General features: G+C 41.7%; 1 protein-coding gene across 2 annotated transcripts; it reads left to right on the top strand.

Annotated features, from left to right (window-relative positions):
• KLF4 (KLF transcription factor 4) lies at positions 1 to 20,307 on the top strand. Of its 2 annotated transcripts, XM_068234444.1 has the most exons (5): positions 2 to 796; positions 1,371 to 1,488; positions 2,851 to 3,751; positions 3,845 to 4,006; positions 19,184 to 20,307. In XM_068234444.1, the coding sequence occupies exons 1-5, from the start codon at positions 792 to 794 to the stop codon at positions 19,357 to 19,359; spliced, it is 1,362 nt and encodes a 453-aa protein (XP_068090545.1). In that variant the 5' UTR covers positions 2 to 791; the 3' UTR covers positions 19,360 to 20,307. The 2 variants fall into 2 exon arrangements, with proteins under 2 accessions (XP_068090544.1, XP_068090545.1); XM_068234443.1 differs by having other exon boundaries at positions 1 to 796; positions 2,851 to 4,006.
• Positions 20,308 to 25,388: the final 5,081 nt, after the last annotated feature.

Genomic DNA, 25,388 nt, shown 5'->3' with positions numbered 1-25,388 from the left:
AGCCGTGCCCACCCTTCTCATTCTCCTCCGACTGACGCTGGGGCCGCCACTGCCGTCACAGCCAGTGAAAGGCTTGCCAGACCAGCTGCTTCCCTGACGTCACGCCCCAAGTCGCGCCCTCCAAGGATCCACCCACGTGAAACAGCGCTGCCTCGCTGCTAGATGATCCTCTTCACAATGCCTTACAACTATGCAGCCAAACCTCACAATAGACTTCTGCTTAGAAGAAATACGCCGCTTTTGTAATTGCCCTCTATATTATTTGTATGTCTCCATAGCAACCAAACTGCGGTGGTGCTTGGCGCCGCCTCTGGGGACTCGTTTGAACGACATGTGAAAAGGGGCGGGGTGAGGTTTGTTATGCTGAGACGTTAGAGCTTGTGAGTGGGTGTGGTCAATGTGTCTCCACCCCTCTATTTTTAAGGCATGTCAAGCTGCACTGCAACGCGCATTCATACATAGCAGTGAGAGTGGAGCCGCTGAGTTGGCGCTCATGGCAGCAGCTGTAGCAGTGGAGAAAGGGAATCCCCGAGCACAGCGCTGTGTGACAGCAGGGACTGGAGAGAGCTGCCCAGTGCAGGGAATCCACGCTGCAGCATCCCTGGCTGCCAGCACCTTCCACCACACGCTCTAATAAACTGCTTATATCACTGGGGAAGACTGACTGTCCTCCTTATAAACCTGTGTGCCCTGTGGATTTGTTTTGTGTTGTCCTTCACATCTTTATCGAATGTGGACTTTCTTGTCATCGTCTTGTGCTCGTCAGAGGCTGAAGTGGCTCGGCTAGATTTATGAGGTATGTGTGCTTCTGCATGTGCCTTGTGGCTGGCTACCCATGCCACCATCCACAGTACACAGGTGTGACTGGTGCCTGCTACCTGCAGCCTCACCCCTACACACCTGCCACATAACCCTCTCCAACATCTGCAAGAGCTCCTACAGCTGTCATATCCAAATACACAGGCTACAACCCTTGCAGCTGGACACCTTGTGTGTTCTAGGGAGAGGTCTCATGCCTTCTGCATCAGGTAAAAAAAAAGTGGAGCTTCTAAGATGAAGAAGTTGCTTGTAGTTCCAACTGAACACTTTCTAAACACATAACAAAGGTTCTAAACACATAAAAAGGTGTTCCGACGATCTTTCTCTACCTTTGGATACACCGTGACCTGGATCAATTTTACATCTACACATGGCTATAATGTCCATTATATATGCATAACTTCTTACATGCAATATGTTGTAAGAACATCCAATTGATTTAAAGTAGTAACAGATCAAGCAGATTTTTTTGAAGGACTGTCTCCTAATATTACACCTTGTAGATATATATCTATGTAATCCAGTAAGACTGTATATGTGTCTATACTTAGGCAGCCACCCAGTGAGTGTGACATGGCTCTGAGCGGGACCTTGCTGCCTTCCATCTCCACCTTTACTGCAGGGACCTCAGGCAAGGACAAGGTGTTCAGACAAGCAAGTGTTGGCAATGTAAGTACAGGATAACTTGTTTGTAGACTTTGCTGTGTGTGATCTGCGTGTCTTGACATCGTCCACATTACAGGAGGCATTGCTGCAGGATGAACTGTATTTTGCAAGCTCTCATTGTACATCCTTTAGCTCCTTTTCCCAAGCCTGTCCTCAGATCCTCTCAGACTTTCATATTTGCAGAATATCTACGCAGGTGAAAAAAACATTCTCAAATTAAAATGGGTACTTTTATGCATAGGTGAGGTCACCTGTGAACCTGTTGCTGGAACCTGTGATATGTTTGGGAAACTTGTCTGATTACTTCTTCAGTAGAGTTTGACATTCTGGCCTAGAAACCTCTTTTTTTTTTTTTTTTTTTTTTTTTTTATTGTTTTTACACTTTAATTTTTAGGGATTCTTGCTTTGAAAGTATAATAACTTAGAGCAGTCTACAGTAATATATTTCAACCATTGATCTGATTGTTGATACTACAGTATGACAAGAAATGTGTTCCTTTCTAGCAAGTTTAGCTATAGAAGGGGGATGTACGAATGACTCTTCAATTAGACTTGCCCCCAAAAAACACTATATTAGTATTAAATGAGAGATTTTTGCATTGCGTGATTTCCATATTTCTAAAGTAGCATGAAATATGATGTAACATTTCTTTTCCCTATGACTTTGTTGTCTGTTCTATCCAGCTATGGTATAATTACTTCTCTGGTAAAAGTCTATAAGAGCAGTGTTATTCTTTACTTGCACTACAGAGGTTTGCTTTTACGTCCTTGCGTCTAGCCCTTACTCATGCTCTCATGACATTGTTCAGCTGGCAGATAGAAGGGTCTCTGTTAAGCGTTATCTTAGAAACCAGTGTACAGAACAATATTTCAAAAGGGAAATGTCAACACACAAAAAAAGGAAACGGCAGATGCAAATTTTTAAATATGAATTATGGGGCATCTCTTAATTTTAAAGGCATAAAGGGCATTAAGTTGTGTAATTTGGTTACTGGAATGTTTGTGTCTTATATACATTTTTCTGCCTTTCCAGTTTTTTTATGTGGATGAGTTTGACTGGAGAACTGTATATTTGGAAGAGCTTAGGGAAAAGTTCACTTCACTGAATGCATTGTTCATTTGGATCTATTCTGTAATCACAATAAATATTTACATAGTGAATATTTTGGCTCACGCAAGGACTGATTTAAGATGACTGGTGTGAAGAAAAATAGGCTGCTATCCATTGCAAGTAGTGACGTTTGTTATCGTTCCCAGAGACGAGCACTATCTTTATAATGTGCCTACAAAATGATTTATAATATTCTAAGAACATGTTGGCTGACACTGTATTTAAAGAAACTTAATGTATTTATTTTCTTGCAGAGGTGGAGAGAAGAGCTCTCCCACATGAAGAGACATCCTGCACTTAACCAGTCTCGCCCCTATGATGGCCTAGAGGGGGAGATGGCAACTTTGGGGTCTCGCAGAGAGCCAGAAGAATTCAATGAGCTGTTGGACTTTGATTTTATCCTTTCCAACTCACTTATACATCAGGAGTCTATGGTGCCCTCTTCCTCCTCGTCCTCGTCTGCTACTGGATCCTCACCACCATCTGCTCCTCTCCCAGACAGCTTGTCTGGGCTCTCATCTGCCAGTTGTAGTTTTACTTATCAAATACGCTGCCCCCAGGAGACAACTGGAAGCACTTCACTAATGTACACTCCTAGGGACACAACTGTGCCACCTTCCACCTTTAACCTGGCGGACATAAATGATGTTTCTCCTTCTGGTGGATTTGTGGCAGAGCTTATGAGGCCAGACTTGGACCCTGTTTATATGCAACAACCACAAACTAACCTTCAAGGCAAATTTGTGCTGAAAACTGCCGTGGACATGGGTGATTACAGCCCGCCTGTCAGTGTTAGGAAAAATGGGTCTGTTATTGACGGTCCCATGGTCTACACTGGCCATCAGTTGCCTGGAATGCATCCAAAGATCAAACAGGAACCTACAGCATCATGTTCTGTTTCATGCCAAATGGATGGACAGATACACAATTCACAAGGACAGCACAACTTCCAAGTAGGTAGGGTACTGGCAAGTAGGACTAACCAGCCTATGACCCCAGAGGAGCTAATGGTTAGGGACTGTCATGCTTCACCACAGACATTAAGCCACTCTTCACTGCCAATACCTCCAGGTTACCACACTTCTGCCAGCTTTCCTCACTTCCCACCAGACCAGCAACAGCCACAGTTGCCTCCAACTCCTCTTCACTATCAAGGTCAGTCTTATATAAATATTTATGAAGATCCTTCTTTAAACTTTCAACTTTTGAAACAAGAAGTGATGCTGACTCCACCCTCTTCACCTTTAGAGCTTTTAACGCCAGGCTGTATGTCAGAAGAAACTAAGCCAAAGAGAGGTCGCAAGTCCTGGCCCAGGAAAAGGACAGCTACTCACACTTGTGAGTATGCAGGCTGTGGAAAGACCTATACCAAGAGCTCACATTTAAAGGCCCATCTGCGAACGCATACAGGTAGGTTTTTACCAGTACTAACTTTATATGCAGGCTTGAGCAATACGTTGCTAGTTGTAATGAGTGGAGCTGGTGTTACAAAACATGTGCGCTTTGCATAAACATCTGTGCCCACACAGCTCTGTTTCCTCCTGGAGACTATTTATAATGTCGGTTTTTGTGGTTTACTCTTGGCAAAACTTGAGGCATATTACAGAGGAAAACTGAAAACGAGTCCACAGAATAAAAGAACAGAGCCTCTACAAATAACTTAAACCAGTGATGCTAGGTGGTCATAGGTCTTGAAGTCTATCTATGTAACATATTCGCCATGGTGTTAAATATAGCACCTGTTCTGTGTTCATGTATGTATTTACAGAAAAATAAAAATTACGCTAAGTCTAATTGACGACCATTGTTGACCTGTAATATTTTGACCAGTTAATGCATAATGTAGATCGTAATATGCTTCAATGGTTTCAAAAGCGCAACTGAATATGTTGGCGCTCTCAGTGATAATGGTAAAAGGACATACCGTTATGTGGTGTGTCTGTATGTTTTTGAACACCAGTAATTCAGTACTAAGACCTGCGATCTGTGTGTATGTGTGTGTATATATGCATGTGTATATGTGTGTTTTATATATATATATATATATATATATATATATATATATATATATATATATTTTGCACGTGGTACTGGGTAGGTGGCTAGTGGTACATGTCAAACATTTCATGTTGATTAGAGAATAGTAAAGTATTTTCTTAAGTTACGGAGCACTTGTTGATTGTACATTCCTGCCTTATATGGGATATCTGAAATGTTGTGTGCTGAAATAATCACCTGGTAGTGTGATCATGTCATTTCTTTTACTTGCAGCATGTTGGAACCTTTTGGTATGTATTTGTATAGCCCTACAACTTTTTGTACACCAGCAAAACCTTTATAGGTAGCTTTGTCTAAAGTAGTGGTACTCAGACATTGGCCTGTGGGCCTCAGCAAGCTTTGAAGCTGTGACCTTCATATCTGGTCAAGTTACATATTTTGTTAATTGAATAAGTAACTAGAAAGCAAAATATGTACTGTTCCATGCAAAAAAAACACTTAGCACTTACCTTTTTTAAATGAAACCTTCCAGTGTCCTCCTTGGCCTCACTGTTGGCATGCATGGACCCCCTGCACATATCTGACAAGAGATTTTCAGATATGTTTTTGTGGCCATGCTCCACGCTTTGTATGAGCGCAGCCATTCTAAACCAGCAGGAGTATGGCTGCACCTACACAGAAGGACAAAGCTGCTTGTCCACGTGCGGCTCCATACCACTGCACTGGTGTAGGTGAGCAGTGTATGAAGGGGAGCATGGCCACGAACTAGAGATTCTGGCTAGCAACGGTTGATTCCAGGAGGATGTGGAAAGCCTTTGAAGGATGTAGCTGAAGAACGAATTCTTAAAATAGAACTTTGCTTGAGACCCATACACTTATTTTGAATTTAAGGGTTGAAAACCTCAGGTTGACGTCTGAGCCGTGTGTGATATCCCACTTACTTTACTGCAGTTCATTCAGCTTCCACACTAAAATATGCTTTTGTGGCTGGCTTCCTATTAGTATTTATTGGTCATTTATTTCCACCCTCCAGGCAGGTAGCCACAATTCTCAGAGTCACTTCAGCTCCAATTTCACTGTCTTAACCATAACTCTTCCCTCAACTACCTGTGCTGACCCAACATTGGCGCAGCCTCTGGACACATCATACCCATAACTTTGCCCCTCTGCACCCATTAGATATATTAGGGAGTGGTCAGAGTAAGATGCTGTTGTTGCTATGGGGCTTAACCAAATGCTGGTGGATATGTTGGTGGTAGATAAGTGAAACCAACCAATCTCTGTTTTATGGAAGGTGTTCTTTGTGTCTTCTGGCTTTATGTGAATTTGAGGCAAGGTCCATTAAAATGTTGCTACATTCTAGAAATCCCTGCCATTTGATATACTGGGAGGAGTCAGTGGCGGTAAGACACATCTCCCTCGCAAAGGGGTGGCTGGCATGCATAAGTGCGATACCTTCCTTTAAAGACAGCAGAAGGCCTTGCCACAGCAATTATATAGGGGCTTGCATCCAGAAGACAAGGAAGTGCCTGCTGGTAGACATTGCTGGAGCTTCAGAGGCCTGTAAAAATTGGATGGGGCTAGGGGACCTTCTTAGCATTAGAGGAGGCAAGAGTGGTGGGTTTAAAAAACAAGAAAAGTATAGATAAATGATGGATACTGATGCTGAATAATGTATATTGGATATTTGATGCTGAATGCATATTTGTGTATGGATATATTGGAGTATGAGGTATTACTGTCATATTCTGATGTTTTTCCTGCCTTTGTGTCTATGTACCACTCTATTGTGCCAAACCTAATTCCGGGCATGACCCAGTGATCCTTGGCCAAATAAAATGATTCTGATATGCTTTAAAGAGACACTGAAGTGAAAAAAATATGATATAGTGAATTGGTTGTGTACTATGAATAATTACTAGAAGATTAGCAGCAAAGAAAATATTCTCATATTTTTATTTTCAGGTATATAGTGTTTTTTCTAACATTGCATCATTCTATAATATGTGCAGATTACACAACACTCAGCATTCAAAATGATTCTTTCAGAGCAGTCTGTGAACTAATGACCTCTCCTCTGGCAGAGAAAAAGTAAATAGTCCAGGAACAGTTGAGATAATAAAAGTCAGAAGACAGCCCTCTCCATGACTTTGAAAGTCGTAGATCTTAATGGCTTTTTTGCATAGAGATAACAACTGGAGTTTCTTAACTCTTCCTGTACTGGAAACAATTAGACTGATGTATCTGATCTTAATGTTTTATTTCTTAGCTGTACTACACATACAAATCATAATGTCATAATTTTTTTTTTCGCTTCAGTGTCTCTTTAAAAGTAATGCACCATTTATGCTGGTGGCAGAGCGGCTAGCATTCTCATTTTGTAACTGTAAAGTTCCAGGTTTGACACTTTCTGCATGTGAAATGTATTTTACTTTTTGTTTGTGGGGTGTCTTTTGGGTTGTCTTGTTTTCTCCCAAACTCCAAAAACATACTGTTAGATTAATTGGCTTCTCACACAAAATTTGCCTTAGACTATAGTAGGAATATAAGATCATGGACATTTTAGCAACATTTAGACCGTCAGCTCCTCTAATGCTGGATCCACACGGTGCGTTCGCGCACTCGATTTCCCGCTCGATTCCCGTCGATTCGTTTATTTCCAACATGTCCGATTTGGATTTCGATGGATCGTTAGGTCGATTCGCATGCAAAGTATGCCAAATCGACCTAACGATCCATTGAGATCCAAATCGGACATGTTGGAAATAAACGAATCGACGGGAATCGAGTGGGAAATCGAGTGTGCGAACGCACCGTGTGGATCCCGCATAAGGGACAGTTAATGACATGAATTATCTACTCTGTAAGGGCAGTTTTCCACAAGAGGTGATTTGATCGGAATCTCATGCAATTTGTAAAGCTCAACCGTATTCATCACACAGCAGAAATCGTGAATGACATTTACCATTACTGCGATTCAGTTTTTGTAGAAATGCAAACCCATCTTTGCCTGATTCTAAACGCAATTACGCTTGTGCTAGTACCTTAAAAGCAAGTAAAATTTATTTCTAAAAACGCCATTGCGTGCGTTTGTGTTTTGCTTTTTACAGTGGAAAAGGGCCCTAAAGCAATGCAGGAAAAGTGAAATGAATAATACAGTAGAATCCCTTTATAGTAAACTTCAAGGGACCTCAAGTAGAATCCCTTTATAGTAAACTTCAAGGGACCTGGCCAAGTAGTTTACTATATCAGGATTTGTTATACATTTTATATTCATACAGGCTCATGGTTTGGACCTGGGGGCTGGGTTTACTATACTCAGACCTTTACTATATCAGAGTTTACTATGAGATTCAAGTGTAATGGAGTTCCTGGAACTTTTTTGGTTTTTTGATGTGTTCTTTGAAGTTTTCAGAATCACTGGCCTAAAGCAATACACTATTTCCTGTCCAGTGTAGGTTTGAGACTGAAAGATGACATCTGATTGGTTTTATGGGCAATATCTAAAATTGGTATTTTGTCATGGTTTCTTTTAAAATGATTGGATTTGGACATAAGTTGAGGAGAAAAGAAACAGAATGTGTTGTATAAATGGTAAAAAACAAACAAACATGATTTATGACATGCTGATGTCCTGAGCCATAAATGAAAAAAGTGTATAATTTTCGGGTTGTTTTTCACCCAAGAGCTGCTTGCTTTATTTTTTTTTACCTTCTGCCAAAAAATGTCAATAACGGCTGTAGAATATTTGTCACTGTGATTTTTATGTGGAAAAAAATCATATTCACAAAGTTTTGAGGTGTGGTTAATGTCGTATGGACTCCAGCCAAGTTTTCAGCAAGCTTAATGCAGATCAGATTCATTTTTCGAATAGTAGAAAATATTTGTAGCAAACAGTGAAGGTAAAGTGACTTTGATCTTCTGAGACGGAGCCATACGAGCCCTCAGGGCCAAGAGCATGATAGCTGCAACAATCCCAAATGACAGTGGGACTTTGCTAAGAATATAGGTTACCTATAGAAAGCCTGTTGACATTTTTAGAAGAATATAGAAATGTGTTGTCTCACTACTTTGTCACCAAGTTTTCACTTTAGACCTGTCTACATTTCAAACAGATGCCCGTACATATTTTAACAACAAACAGTACAACAGTATGATCTGTATGGCAAAAAAGCAAGGCTGTAAACAGCAATACTCTATCCTGGGCAGCATGGTGAGTAGTAGTTAGCACTCTCGCCTTGCAGCGCAGGGTCCCCAGTTTGAATCCAGCCAGGGCACTATCTGCACAGAGTTTGTATGTTCTCCCCGTGTCTGTGTGGGTTTCCTCTGGTCACTCTGGTTTTGTCCCACACCCCCAAAACATACAGATACGGTAATAAACTGGCCCTAGACTACAACACACACACACTACATGATATAGACAAATGACTAGGGATTAGATCAGGCTTTCTCAACCAGGGTTCCCTGGAACCCCAGTGTTCCTTGAGGACTCTGCAAGGGTTCCTTGGCATTTTCCCCCATCGTGGAGGAAGTATAATAGAGCACATTATAATAGGGAGTACAGTAAAAAGAAGCACTAAATTGGGGGTCAGAATAATAATGAGCACAGTATAATGAGTGGCAGTGTAATATGAGTAAGGGAAATTAATAGCCTCCCCTACTTTTAAAGACCATGCCTCCGGAAAAATAAATGCAAGGGTTCCTTGAGATCCAAAAGTTATTTGCAGGGTTCCTCCAGGGTAAAAAGGTTGAGAACGGCTGGATTAGATTGTGAACCCCTGTGAGGGACAGTAAAGTGACAAGACAATATATGTACAGAGCTGCTGAAGATGTTGTCGCTATATAAATACTAAACAATAATAATAATACTGTTATAGAGTAGGAGAGAGGGCTGGGCCCATGTGAACTTTTTAACCACCTTAGCGGTATGGACGAGCTCAGCTCGTCCATTACCGCCAGAGGGTGCCGCTCAGGCCCTGCTGGGCCGATTTTGATCAAATAAAGAGCAGCACACGCAGCCGGCACTTTGCCAGCCGCGTGTGCTGCCCGATCGCCGCCGCTCTGCGGCGATCCGCCGCGAGCAGCGGCGAAAGAGGGTCCCCCCAGCCGCCTGAGCCCTGCGCAGCCGGAACAAATAGTTCCGGCCAGCGCTAAGGGCTGGATCGGAGGCGGCTGACGTCAGGACGTCGGCTGACGTCCATGACGTCACTCCGCTCGTCGCCATGGCGACAGGAGAAGCCAAACACGGAAGGCTGCTCATTGCGGCCTTCCGTGTTACTTTTGGCCGCCGGAGGCGATCAGAAGAACGCCTCCGGAGCGCCATCTAGTGGGTTTTTATGCAGCCAACTTTCAGTTGGCTGCATGAAATATTTTTTTTTTTTATTTAAAAAAAACCCTCATGCAGCCGCCCTGGCGATCTTAATAGAACGCCAGGGTGGTTAAGCAATAAAGGGTTAAAACACAAGTTGGTAAGATAAAGAGATAGATATAGTAATAAGTAGGAATAGAAAAGGATGAGACCAAGGTGGGTTAGTAACTGAATAAAAACTAGATGAAATATAGGCATTTAGTCAATTCAGGTTACATTTCTGCTTGTGTAGTTACTTTTGTAATTCTGAAAACCATTGCCCCAGATCAGCTTCCTACATCCTAACTGACAAAGTCAGTTACTGGCCAAGGCTACAAGTTGACAGTTTAGACAGTTTAGGGCCACTCCAGCACAAAAGTAAGCAGTTAAAATCTGACACAACCAACAGGTTTTGGAGTAGTCCATCTCCTCAGGGGGGATTCTCAGGGTTTTCAAAAGCCTTTCCTGAACAGCATTTGCTAAGTCTAACTGACAAAATAGTGTGAAAGTGATTAGGGAGGCTGGCTAGTATGTTACAGTTTTGGCAGTTAAACTGTCGTTCAGGAATTGCTTTTGTAAACAAAGAAAACCATGAGAATCCCTCATGAGGAGATGGAGTAGTCCAAAACTTGTCAGTTCTGTCTGAACTTGTCAGTTCTGTCAGAACTACTTTTTTTTCCAGTGGAGTGGTCCTTTAACCTGTGAAACTGAGAGGGAAAGTAAACCACCCCCAGTAAAAGTGTTGAAACGGGAGGTAGCATAGGCTATAGATAGCTGTTTTCTGAAAATTCAGATTTTATTTTAAATTTAATTTTTTTTTTTTTAATCTCAGGCTAATTTTTGGCAGTTCGTGGAATTATTCTTTAAAGATTGATTCCATTCAAGATTGGTATTTTGGTGTTTGCTAAGCAGCAATAAGATGAGTTGTCAGCCAGCAACTTACCTGTTCAGGGCTGGATTTACCACAAGGCACGTGCTTACAGGCGCCTGGTGATGGAAGGTGGCCTACTCCCCTCCCCAAGTGCTTCCCTCCCTCCTTCCCTATACAGAGTCCTGAGCAGAGCATAAATTAGAGGTTACTCACCCAGCTCTTGGCATTCCATTCATCAGATCTCCTTTCAGTCAGGGGCAACACCAGCTACTTAACACTAAGGGTACCTCTGGCTACCTAATGCTAAGGGACACCTGTAGCTACCTATGGTAAGGGATAAGTGACACTGGGGCAGCCAGACACTTGCGGTGCAGTTTGGTGGAGGGTTTTTTAGGTTCATGGAGGGTGAAGTTTAGGTTTCCAGGATATCTGTGCTCTTAGGCTCCTATAATGTAAATCCGGGCCTGTACCTGTTGCAGGAGTCTGGTAGTGTGATGGTTTGTGCAGAAGTGATCTTAGTCTTCAGAACTGGGATTTGAGCCTTTATTGGCTAATATTTTATTGAGGGCAACACATTTTATCACTACTAGCAATTTATGCTGCTACCTTTATTTATTTCTAACCCCTTTCTCTGTTACACTAAGCTGTCCTTGACCAGTTCAGATTGTAGGGAACTGGAAGCGCATCTGCTGCATTCAGTATTGTACATAAGAAATCTGCTATTCTGTACCAAGCTATATGTTTGCTACTACACACACTTTATTATTGTGTATATAGTGCTAACTTCTTTCACAGCACTTTATAAAAGTAATTTCACTAGCTGTCCCTCAGGGGAGCTCACACTCTAGTCCCTACCACTTTAGAATACTTTACGATTTTCTTTCAATTAGACCACCTCTTTGTAGTATTGAGAGTAGGTACTTGCAGACACATGTGGGCAGAGTGCAATCCTGGCTGAGTTGAGCCACTGGAGGGAGGTATTTTGACAAATGCTTCCAACCAGTTCTACAGACCACTAGAAGATGCAGCTTTGTAGATTGATGGCATGCTTCTCATTCATCCTAACACAGGAACAGTACAAAATGTTGTATCCTTCTACAAAGCTGGCAGGAAAGGCTGGTTGGAGCAAATGACAATAAATATCATATGTAAGTTTTAACTCTGGGTGGCAGAAGTCACAGAATCCTACAGAGAGGCGCGCTAGAGATGGAGAATTAGGAGTGCTAAGTATCCCTAATTGCTAAAATTTCATAACAAAGTCATGGCCTTGCTTAGTTTTATGCACCTTGCTTTTTTAAGTACTCCATCTTCTATGCTATTCTACAAATATCAGAATTCCTAAAGAACGGTAACAAATTATGAGAACCCAGACATTTTAACATTGCTGACACAATAATCATCAAACGACACACCCCCTTTCATAACATGCTCAGGGCCAGCTCTGACCTTTGATTTGTTGTGTTTATTAGCCATTAAAATTCCATTCTCTAAAATTAAATCCAGATATTAATGATGTACTTTGCTTACTGCCTGGCACATATCTTTACAGTATACTTTTTTTGTAGGCAGAAGTGAAATGCAAATTCTCATATGATAGCTTTAGCCCCTTATTCCTATGAATACTAGGAATTATTTAAACACAAGTATTGTTCAACAATTTATTTTTTCCGCAATTAAATGATTTAACTTTTTTTTTTTTTATAAAGCATTCTAAATGGACTGGTCCATGCACCAAATTGTAAAAGTAACCCATATATAGTCAATACTAAAGGTTACCCTAGTTAAAAACTGTTTTTAATCTTTTTTTTTTCTGAGCTAATGAAGACTTCTACTCATTACACCTTCACTGGGAGGGAGAAGGTGCCCTAAAAAATAACCATGGATGTAATAAATGTAAAATTGCTTACCTCTAAGAAGAAGGCAAAATGCCAATATTAGAAAAAAAATTGTTATCAGACACAAAAACGGTAATGCATTTTAGGCACTCCAAGCTCTGCACCTTGGTTACCCAGAAATTGCTTTATTTGGTCTGAGGAAGCGGACTGTGCTCTGCGAAACGCGTTATCATTTTTGTGTCTGATTATTAAAATGTCTTTCTAATATTGGCGTTGCCCCTTCTTAGAGGTAAGCCATTTTACAGTTATTACATCCATGGTTGTTTTTTGTGGCACCTTCTCGCTCCTAGTGATATTTTTTACACCCCCCTAGCTATTAGAGGTTGCTGTCAATTGTTTGTTTTGTGTACCCAAACAATCGTTTTTTTTCTGAAGTGCGACACAAACATTTGAAGACAAAGAGCACGAGTGGGGACAGGATTTCCTCACTTGCTTTTATATTGTGGTTGCTAGTCTTGCAACCCACTTTTGTGAGTACCTCATTACTTTGTATTTATCCAGAACCTGACGTTAATATACTACACCATAAGGGGCTCCTGGTCTCTCTCTGTGTTTTTCCTGTATCCGTAGGAAGCTTTGGGACTCCTCTGGACTACACACCTTCCCACTTATTACACCTTAGCTTTAACTTGATGACACTGAAGCGGGAAAAAAATATGATATAATGAACTGTATGTATAGTACAGATAATTACTAGAACATTATTAGCAAAGAAAATAGTCTCAGATTTGTATTTTTCAGTTATATAGTTGTTTTTTTTATAACATTGCATCATTCTCTAATATTTGCAGTTTACACACTACTCAGAATTCTAAATTATTTCACAGAGCAGGCTAATGAACTTTTGAACTTTCCTCTACAGTAAAAAACAAAATACAGGGACAGACAGTTGAGATAATAAGCTTCAGAAGACTGAGCTCTGTGCGACTTTGAAAGTCGGAGAGTTCAGTGAAGCTCTTTTACATAGATGACAACTAGAGTTTCTTAACTCTTCCTTTACTGGAAACAATATTAGACTCCTATCTCTGCTGCTAATGCTTTTTCTTAGATGTACTACACATACAAACCATTATATCATAAGTTTATTTTCACTTCAGATTCCCTTTAACTACTTTGGCCTCCTGGACATACTAGCTATGTCCAGGAGGCCATGTGCGCGTCTGCGCGCTCCCAGCCGCGGTTCGTTAGCCTGGCAATCAGTGAATCGGGCTATGGTGCCCGATCACTGATTCCTCTCCTGCGCAGAAAAAGCGACAGCTTCTCTCAGAAGCTTCACTTTTTCTGGCTGTTACGTCCCCCAATGCGTCTCTCTAAGCGTATGTTGCGCTTAGAGTGACGTCATGTAAACAAACTCATGGCCGCCATCTTGTGGCCAAAAAGTAATACAACTAAAAAAAATTAAAATCAACACACATTTACATTATAAACCTATTGTTTACATCCCACCCTCCCAAAACTACCCAAATAAAATGTTTAATATAAAAAATTAAAAAAAACTTTACAATAAAAAAAACATGTAAATATTTACCTAAGGGTCTAAACTTTTTAAATATCAATGTGAAGATGAAATATTTCTATATTTTTTTTTTATTTTAAACTTGTAAATAGTGATGGATGCAAAACGGAAAAAATGCACCTTTATTTCCAAATAAAATATTGTCGCCATACATTGTGATAGGGACATCATTTTAACGGTGTAATAACCGGGACATATGGGCAAATACGATACGTGAGTTTTAATTATGGAGGCAATTATTATTTTAAAACTATAAATGGCTGAAAACTGAGAAATAATAATTTTTTTCCGTTTTTTTTCTTATTCTTCCTGTTAAAATGCATTTACAGTAAAGTGGCTCTTAGCAAAATGTACCCCCCAAAGAAATCCTAATTGGTGGCGGAAAAAACAAGGCTGAAGTGGTTAAGGCCTGGTTTACACTTGGATTGCAAAACGAAAATGCCTAGCGATTTGGATTTTCCAGTGCAAATTGTTGGTGATTTTTTTTTTGGCTATTGCACGTTGTGATTCCCGTTTAAGAGAATAAGACTTGCATAGTAATCACAGTCAAAGTGCTGCATGAAGTGACTTTGCAATGTATGCAAATTGCAAGTGCTGCAGTGATCCAATAGGTATATATTTGTCACAGCATCTTGCAGATCGCTCCCCAATAGCACCTGAGTGTGAACCAGCCTTAATACTGCACCAAAAGCACCCTTTTTAATCCACAGTGCCTTCCAAGCCCAACATGCCCCTCCCAAGCTCAGGCACATCCTTGTTATAACTCTTAATTGTAAAGTCCCTCTCTGCAGCAATGCAGAGGTTGGAGCTCAGTATTGTGTGGGTAGAGAAAGATCCGTATCACTGAAAACCTCTTGATTCCTCATCTAATGGCACTTGCTGGAGCAGTAAGGCTTCTATAAATGCAGCAATAAAAACAAAGTGCAGTTCAACAAGTACTCCCTGGGCAGCACCCAATGAGAATACAGAGCCTGCCAGAATATTGTGCTTTTCTATGGCATTAAAGTGAACCTGAGGTGAGTGATATTGAGGCTGCCATAATTATTTAATTTAAAACAATACTAGTTGGCTGGCAGCCCTCCTGATCTATTTGGCTGCAGTAGTGTCTGAATCACACCAGAAACAAGCCTGCAGCTAATCTTGTCAGATCTGACAATAATGTAAGAAACTCCTGATCTGCTGCATGCTTGTTCAGGGTCTATGGCTGAATGTATTAGAGGGAGAGGAACAGCAGGACAGCCAGGCAACTGGTATTGCTTAAAAGGAACTAAATATGGCAATCTCCATATCACTCTCACCTCAGGTTTACTTTAAGATATTTGCAGGACTTTACAGAGAGTACTGAATAATTCATATCATGAACCACCCCTCCAAAGGGCTTACATTGTAATGTCCCCACCACAGTCCTCAGCCAATTTTTGTGAAGAAGTCAGTCATTCTACCTGGATGTTTATGGGCTGTGGGAGGAAACCAAAGCACCTTGTGGAAAACATGCAAACTCCTTTCAGATGGTGTTCTAACTGAGACAAAAACTGAAAAGAAACACAAGCAGATGACCCAAACTGTAATATAGGCAATGTACCTTTTTATTCCATAATGGAAAGCTATAAAGTATAATCTCGTTATAATAAACTCTGATATCGTAAACATTTGGGTATAGTAAACTACCTCTCCAGGTCCCAGCCTATCTCCATTATAAATCAATGGGAGCAATGCCTGGTATAGTAAACTTTGATATTATAAAACTTCTGTTATAGTAATCATATTTTTTTGGCCCCTATGTGATGCTGACTCTGGATATAGTAAACAGTGGGCAGTGCATGCGTCATATGTCAGTGTGAAACCCATAGTCAGCTGCTCTCTTCAAGCTGGTTGCAAGTGAGGTGATGCCTGATAACATTTGTAAGACAAGAAGAATGGCACCAGAGCTGGATATACAGTACTGTACAAATAAGCAGCCTGGGGAGAATGAGGAATAATGTGAATGTAAACAAACAAGGCTGCAGTGTTACCACTTCCACTTTGCACTCACTGATAAAAATATCCTCACAATCCAATGGATTGTATGCACTCCTGGGTATCTCTTCCCTTGTTAGCGGTGACTCTTCTGGTAGCATGTGGCGCGCAGTACAGGCTACTTTCACTTGTAGTGCGGATCAGAGCGGGCGTACTCGTTGCAAAACTAAGGAGAGCGGATAGTAGAGTACTAAGTCTTGCCTGCAGAGTTATCAGAGCCACTCTTATTACAGATACCAGTGGCTTATTATGATTGGATGCGTTTTAAAGAAAGGCTCAATTAAGGACAGAAAGTTTTGCAGGACATGTCCTGCAAGTCCTGCCCAAGGAGGTATCGGAGCCACTCACCGGAAGGGAGTGGTTGCCTCTATTCAGTGATGGCTGCAATTTTTAAGGAGCCCTGGATATAGTATTAGTGATTTGTCCAGCCTGGCTATGGAGCACTAAGGTATACACAGTTACATAGTTACTTGGGTTGAAAATAGACATATGTCCATCAAGTTCAACCAGAGAACAAAGTACAACACCAGCCTGCTCTCTCATATATCCCCGTTGATCCAGAGGAAGGTGAAAAACCCTTACAAGGCATGGTCCAATTAGCCCCAAAAGGGAAAAAATTCCTTCCCGACTCCAGATGGCAATCAGATAAAATCCTTGGATCAACATCATTGGGCATTCCTAGTAATTTTAGCCATGGATGTCTTTCAACGCAAGGAAAGCATCTAAGCCCCTTTTAAATGCAGGTATATAATTTGCCATAACTACTTCCTGTGGCAATGCATTCCACATCTTAATCACTCTTACTGTAAAGAACCCTTTCCTAAATAAATGGCTAAAACGGTTTTCCTCCATACGCAGATCATGTCCTCTAGTCCTTTGAGAAGGCCTATACTTAACCTTGTAGTCCACCAAATGTGCAAGTGCTTGTACCGTACCTCCAATGGGAAGACAGTTGCTCCTTTGCAGCAGAGAATGTACCAGGGAATGCTGGGCTATTTCTAGGACAATTTTTGATATAGTAGACCTATGATACAGTAAACCACTTTTCTTGGTCCCTTGGAGTTTAAAGAGAACCCGAGGTGGGTTTGAAGAATATTATCTGCATACAGAGGCTGGATCTGCCTATACAGCCCAGCCTCTGTTGCTATCCCAAACCACCCTAAGCTCCCCCTGCACTCTGCAATCCCTCATAAATCACAGCCATACTGCTGACAAACAGCTTGTCAGAGCTGGCTGTGTTTATCTCTATAGTGTCAGTCTGCTGCTCTCCCCGCCTCCTGCAGAACTCCAGTCCCCGCCTGCATCCCTTCCCTCCCTGCTGATTGGAGGGAAGGGACGGGGGCAGGGACCGGAGCTAAGCTGGAGGCGGGGGAGCAGCTGAGACTGACACTACAGATGTAAACACAGCCTCACAGCAAGGCTGTGATTTATGAGGGATTGCAGAGTGCAGGGGGACCTTAGTGGGGTTTGGGATAGCAACAGAGGCTGGGCTGTATAGGCAGATCCAGCCTCTGTATGCAGATAACATTCTTTAAACACACCTCGGGTTCTCTTTAATGAGATTATACTGTACTCCAGCCAAGCAAACAGGTCGGTCTACAGCTCTTCATATGTGCCCCAGGACAGTTTGGGCCTCCTTGTGTTTTTTTCTTTGCTTGGGACGTAGCGTGCTAAAGATATCTGTATATTATTTATACATCTAGTAAGGACACCCGTGTTTTGTTTTCAGGAGTATACACACTTGGACTCTAACAATCCAAGGTGAGAGTTCTAATTAGTCACCATGCTGCCAACAATGTTAGTGTCATAAAAAAAATGCCATATGCCTGAAATTGTGCTGATAATTTTTGAGCAACACTACTAGCATGCAGCTAGATTAATCAGAGCGGGGCTCTTTTCCACTTAGAAACATGGGGTGCGATCTGTCAAGTGTACGGCGCTATTGCAGTGCGTTTTGCATTTGCGTCAGGAATAAACATCTTGAGCGTGAAATTGTTGATCTGTGGGAAAATCGCATGTAAGTGTGAATGCTATGCAATTTTTGTGTGCTCCTATACAAAGTATATTGCACAGAAAAGGCAGCAGGACAACGATTGTGCTTTGGAGAAAAAACACAAATGTATCACGCTTATAGAAACGATCGCCGCGGTTTCCATTACTGTAGCCGTGACTGCTTTTTTTTTTTTAGTCTGTACAGTGTGCAAAAAGCTTTAGAGGTAAATGATCAGCACAACAGACAGGCAAATGGTATTTTTAGAGAAAGTCAGCAGTGATCCTTATTCACTTGTCAGGTTTCCTGTGAGTTAGGTAGATGTGTTTTTATGCTTATCTCGTGACCCTATTGAAGAGTAAGTCACTGAGCTGAAACAGGAATGTATGTCGGGCCTGAAGACTGTATGTTCTGCGTTAGTGACTCACTAGCATGTGAAGCAGTGGGATGGTCATGGCAGCCAGAGAACGAACAACCTCTCAAAACAAAGTTGGCAGTGGCTGCTCCCATATGCTGTTCCCATATGTTTTAACCACAGGTTCACTTTAGAGGTTTGTTTCAAGTGACTGTGCATGCTTCAGTATACAGATCATGGTAGTTTGTGTTGCAAATGTCAGAGCAGATAAACTGGTTTTACATGTGTCTGGCTTATGACAGTTAAGCCATTCCAAAGGCTCTGTTACATGTATTTTGTGAAATTACAACTGAAACTCCAGGCAGAAGTTTTATTATTGCATTGTTTTATGAGACGAAAGAAGAATGTGGCTAGTGTATGAAGTTTAGAGGCGCTCTCGGATTCCAGTCTTCATTCTCTCTGCTGCAGGGGAAGTACAGCTGGAATTGAATTGGTTGCTAGAAGTAATAGCCATCAGTATTACCTGCTTACAGTATGCTTGCAGTAATTTGGCCTGTTATAATAATAGTTTTTTTTTTCCTTGTGCTTCTTTTGACCAGGTGAAAAGCCATATCATTGTGATTGGGAAGGCTGTGGTTGGAAATTTGCTCGCTCTGATGAACTGACGCGCCATTACCGGAAACACACCGGCCATCGTCCTTTCCAGTGCCAGAGGTGTGACCGTGCCTTCTCCAGGTCTGACCATCTAGCCTTGCATATGAAAAGGCACTTCTGAGTGCAGAAGGGATTACAGGCTAAAAGGAGTTTCAGTATTTACAGCACGTGTTGAAAGGGGACAGGAGGGAGAAAAGAAAACGAACACAAGCACTACAAATTGTGGCAGAAGTCAAAACTCAGAAACCTCAACCTAACCTTAATAACTATTCTCCACAAGCTATCGGAGAGCATGCTAATTTAATGGACAGAGCCTCAAGAAAAATGGGTTTTTGACTGGATCTTCAGGCATTCCATTTCTTTTGGATAAAACTGGAACTGAATACTGGAACTACATTTTAAGGACTGGAAAGCTGGTGATTGCACTATTCAGAAGTATCCAGTCGCGTCCCACCTGCTGCTGTTGTTTTGGTCCTAATGCTTCTCCTGAAGGGCATACATTGGGCCCTATTGAGCAGATGCTCAGAAAAGGACGGTGGATAGTGGAATGATGTAACGTGGGAAAATATCTTGCTTAGTGTGCATGTTCCACACGTATAACATAAAATGCTAGTTGAAGGAATAAAGACAATTAGCTAATGGTGCTTACAGACTGATACTTCTAATGGTACCAAAATTGAAGCCAATGTTCTCAAACTGCTGCATATTTGACAAGGAAATCTATGTCTTCCGAATGTTTTTTTTTTTTTTTTTTTTTTTTTTTATACTTCTGACCAAAGTCAGGTGTGTAAACCTGATTTATTTTGATAATATATTTGTGTATGCAGACAGTATGTGATGCACTGTGGTTTCTGTGTGCAATAAAATTGTACAATGGTCTCTCTTCCACATATGCCTTACCTAGAACAAATGTTTTTTGTTTTGTTTTCTATATAGGACTTTACATAAAATATGTAATATAAACTTGTACTTCTATTTTGTATATTTGTAAATCATGGAGATAAATGAACTTTTTGGAATTTGTATTTTGCTTATTCATTAAGCTTTAAATAAACATATTTTATTTGAATGGCGTATCGTGTTGCAGCTTCAGGGGACCATTTGAGCATTGTGTGTTTTAGTCCAGAATAACCGTTACAGGTATTCAGTGAAGCTGCATTGCTGATCTTGACTCAACACATCTGTATGCATAAAAGCTATACACAGGGAGCCATATGCAATTTCCCTTTTCTCTTGAATTTTCTCCTAGGAGATGATTTTTCATCTTCTGTTTAAAATTACTTTTCAGTACTGTTCAATTAAAAAAAGTACTAAAAAGTAGGTGAAAAAGTGATGTCAAAATTATTGAATATTATGTTGCGAAAATATCACCTAGGAGAAAACTCGGGAGGAAAAAAGTGAATTGCATACGGGCCCTGGTTTCTTGCCACCATGTTATGTAATTATCTGTCCACCCTGTCCTTGGACAGTAACACTGTGCTTTCTTAAGGTGTGTCCATGTGTAAATCTGACAACAGTGGTCAGATTGTGCCAGCATCTTTGACTGTCCTGTATCTAAAGCTACATATACACTCAAGACTAGTGTCACCTACCAGGATTGTGCTTGATCTTGTGGGTGACACTGCAGTGAGCGAGTTTCATACAGACTTATGCCTTGGCTACAGATGACCGAGGCATCTGTTTTTCTATGGAGAAGGGAGGAGGGACTACAGTGTGGTGCAGGGTAGAGGGGCTTCCATCAGGTGGGGCGATTAGGGGTACTAATCATCACTTAAAGAGAACTGTAAGGTGGAAATGAACTCAGCTGGGGAAAACCCAGTTCTCAGAGGGGAAAAGGTCCTGAAGCCAATGGAAATCCAGCTGGAAAGGTGAAACCCCTCCCACAGTGTAGGCCTAATTAAAATTCAGCCTACTGATGCATAGTCTTGTGGATAATGACATCACATGCAGATCATTACTGATTTTGCTTATGCTGATAGTAAAGGCTGGATATCTCAGCACTCATAGTGCCTACCCTCTCTCCTAATTTTGGGGGTAGCTAACTATGTGCCAAATTGTAGCCCCCAGGCACTAGTCCACAAGATAGTGTTAATATACCCTATCTCAGGAATCAGCAGGGGGGACTGCAATTTGGCACAGAGGTAGTTCAGGTGGTCCCCTACCGACCCTCAAAATGTGAACTGTGTAGGAGCTATGAGAGCTGAGATGTACAGTAGAGCCTTTAATATCAGTAGCATGATCTAATACTGTAGACCTAGGAGAATCAGACAGAACATCGGCATAGCAACCTAGTGGAGAGCAGAGAAATAGCATAAGCACAGGATCAGACATTAGCTCCAGCATAGCAGCCTAGTGGAGAGCAGAGAAATAGCAGAAAATAACTGTGAAAACCAGTCTGTTTCATACTGAAAATTGTGGCTAAATTTTGACACAGTTGCCTTTGCAATTTTTGTTCAGGGATTGAGCATCGCTCCCTGAATGAGAATTGCAAACAATTACAGTAAAAAAGCGGGGATTTTGCAGCGATTTTCAGTGTGAGACAGGACCCTATGCGATCTGGATAAACTTGGGTATTTATAGCCTTGATTCATCTACCTGAGATAAATATATTGTACACATACAGTGCGCGGTTATGTTAGCATAGCTGCCACACAATACGCTCACTGCGCAATCGCGGTACTCCAGTAGCACATCCGTTACTATGGTAATGTCTGTGTGTGTGTGTGTGTGTGTATGTTACCGTAAAAGCGGCTGCGCTACTAGAGTTACCACCATTGCGCTACCGTTGCGACACGATACACTAACACAATTGCGTGTTGTACACACACGTTAATATTAACCCATGCTATGTGTGTATATTTATCACCGATTGATGACTCAAGGCCTATCAAAAAAAGGTACGCGTCTTCAACTAAGGAAATAAAAATGGCTCTGGGCACCAGTAGTAAACATAACTCCTATGCTGCATGAGGCACTTTTTCTATACCACACTGACAGCATAAGATGTGGTAAGTTTTTATTTTTTTATTTTTTAATTATGATTTTTTCTATTAATAAAAAAAATGAAATATTGCAGCAGCAATCAGAGACTACCAAAAGAAAGCTCTATTAGTGGGAAGAAAGGGAGGTAAATTTCATTTGGGTGCTAAGTTGTATGACCGAGCAATAAACCATTAAAGCTGTGAAGTGCTGAATTATAAAAAAAAATGGCCTGGTTACTAGGAGGGTATAAACCCATGGTCCTCAAGAGGTTTTAATGTGCATGTCATCCTGTAATGCAAGTGTATCCACTTATGCCGACGGAAACCATCGCACCACACCAAGCTCAATGTGATAGTACCGTAGGACTATAATTACAATTGAGTCACGATGCACTGATTTTGTCTTGCTACGCAATGAAGTGTGAAAGGACCCTTAGTTTAACACTAAAGCCCCGTACATACCCAGGAATGTCTGTTGCCTGGCAGGGTTCAGTATACGATCCCTTGGGCAACACTGCAGTGCCGACAGACGGGTCATCAGCCTCCTGAATAGTAATGTGTCTGTTGCTATGGAGACACACAACGGAGTGGATTCCCATGGGAAGGGGAGCAAGGTGAACAAAGCAATAAAGCTGTGTTCAGGAATCGGAATACTTAAAGCAGGGGTGCCCAAAGCGTCGATCACTATCTACCAGTCGATCGCAAAGGGCTAATGGGTAGATCGCGATCCGACGCTGAAGACAGGTTATGCATTGATTGCTGACAGTACTGTCAGCCAATAAGGGCAGCGAATGTGTCTGCGGCCGCCCATTCCTGCTGGTAACAGCCAATCAGTGTGGCTGAAACCTCCTGTGATGTCACATGCAGTCTGGAGGAGGAGACATGTTTCAGCAGCGCAGTACAGCTGGCTGTTGTACGCTGAGCCTGCACGCTGGGTCTGTGGGGATCAAGCAGCTCCCTGGTTTAACTACCCAATGTGATTTGCATCAAACCACCCACGTGCAGTGTCTCCCGTCCTTCCGCTGGCCGGGGCTGTGTGGATCAAGTGGCTCTTGCTGTCACACTCCACACCAAGTGAGTACTTCTCGACTCACTCAAGCTCTACTTCTCTCACTTCCAACACACACCACACTTCACTGGTTCATTCATTCACTATTGATTGCACAGGAGAACTGTAGTGATTGCTACAAGTCTATCTTCTCTACTTTCTGTGTGTGTTTTTTTTCCCTGGGGGAGGGGGGGGGGGGGGCTGGTAGATCGCCTCGTCTTGGTCGTCATTAAAGTAGCTCACAGCCCGAAAAAGTGTGGGCACCCCTGACTTAAAGGGTCAGCTGGACAGCATTCTGGTTAAGGCTGTCGTCTTTGATGTGGGATTTGAGCCTTTGACTAGGGTTTGATTCCCGACTCAAGCCAACACTTAAAATAGAAAAAAGTCTTTGTGCAAGGCTCCCTAATGATCCTGGTTGCACGTGGAGTGTGCTTTAAGTGGCCGCAGCCCTGAAGGGGTTCAAGTCCACCAGAAGAAAAGCGCAATATAAATGTTGTGTCTTGTCAAATAATAGTGATGTGAAGCTAGACCTTTTTTTGTAAAGCTGCACCTTCCCTTTAACAACAATTGTGCAACATGTGTAATACTGTATACCAGGCAATAATTGTAACGTTAGGAAAAGGGGGGGTTGTGCATCCCTAAAAACATGCTGCAATTGACTGGTTAATAGCTCAGGCATGCACCACCTGTATTAGGCTGAAAATGCATGCCCTGCCAAAACAAATGCTACATTTATTATGCTATGGATGAACTTTGGCTTCCACTACAGGATCTTCTCAAAAAATTAGCATATTGTGATAAAGTTCATTATTTTTTGTAATGTACTGATAAACATTAGACTTTCATATATTTTAGATTCAAATACACACAACTGAAGTAGTTCAAGCCTTTTATTGTTTTAATATTGATGATTTTGGCATACAGCTCATGAAAACCCAAATTTCCTATCTCAAAAAATTAGCATATTTCATCCAACCAATAAAAGAAAAGTGTTTTTAAAACAAAAAAAGTCAACCTTCAAATAATTATGTTCAGTTATGCACTCAATACTTGGTCAGGAATCCTTTTGCAGAAATGACTGCTTCAATGCAGCATGGCATGGAGGCAATCAGCCTATGGCACTGCTCAGGTGTTATGGAGGCCCAGGATGCTTCGATAGCGGCCTTAAGCTCATCCAGAGTGTTGGGTCTTGCGTCTCTCAACTTTCTCTTCACATAATCGAACAGATTCTTTATGGGGTTCAGGTCAGGAGAGTTGGCAGGCCAATTGAGCACAGTAATATTATGGTCAGTAAACCATTTACCAGTGGTTTTGGCACTGTGAGCAGGTGCCAGGTCGTGCTGAAAAATGAAATCTTCATCTCCATAAAGCTTTTCAGCAGATGGAAGCATGAACCCACTTTTGAACCAGAAACAGCGGCAGAAGTGTCTGACCTGGGCTTCAGAGAAGCAGCACTGGACTGTTGCTCAGTGGTCCAAAGTACTTTTTTCAGATGAGAGCAACTTTTACATGTCATTCGGAAATCAAGGTGCCAGAGTCTGGAGGAAGACTGGGGAGAGGGACATGCCAAAATGCCTAAAGTCCAGTGTCAAGTACTCATAGTCAGTGATGGTCTGGGGTGCCATGCCAGCTGCTGGTGTTGGTCCACTGTGTTTTATCAAGGGCAGGGTCAATGCAGCAAGTTATCAGGAGATTTTGGAGCACTTCATGCTTCTATCTGCTGAAAAGCTTTATGGAGATGAAGATTTCATTTTTCAGGACGACCTGGCACCTGCTCACAGTGCCAAAACCACTGGTAAATGGTTTACTGACCATGGTATTACTGTGCTCAATTAGCCTGCCAACTCTCCTGACCTGAACCCCATAGATAATCTGTGGGATATTGCGAAGAGAAAGTTGAGAGACGCAAGACCCAACACTCTGGATGAGCTTAAGGCCTCTATCGAAGCATCCTGGGCCTCCATAGCACCTGAGCAGTGCCACAGGCTGATTGCCTCCATGCCACGCCGCATTGAAGCAGTCATTTCGGTAAAAGGATTCTAGACCAAGTATTGAGTGCATAACTGAACATAATTATTTGAAGGTTGACTTTTTTTGTTTTAGAAACACTTTTCTTTTATT

The sequence above is a fragment of the Hyperolius riggenbachi genome, chromosome 1 (genome assembly GCF_040937935.1).
Source record: "Hyperolius riggenbachi isolate aHypRig1 chromosome 1, aHypRig1.pri, whole genome shotgun sequence".
Lineage (NCBI taxonomy): Eukaryota > Metazoa > Chordata > Amphibia > Anura > Hyperoliidae > Hyperolius > Hyperolius riggenbachi.
Note: the sequence above shows the minus strand (reverse complement) of the source record. Positions and strands in the feature narration are given on the sequence as shown.

What these genes read in the sequence shown, in the direction of transcription:
- KLF4 (XM_068234443.1), top strand. An exon ending in GACAAGCAAGTGTTGGCAAT is followed by an intron (nt 1,489 to 2,850) that starts GTAAGTACAGGA and finishes ATTTTCTTGCAG; the next exon opens with AGGTGGAGAGAAGAGCTCTC. An exon ending in CCATCTGCGAACGCATACAG is followed by an intron (nt 4,007 to 19,183) that starts GTAGGTTTTTAC and finishes TCTTTTGACCAG; the next exon opens with GTGAAAAGCCATATCATTGT.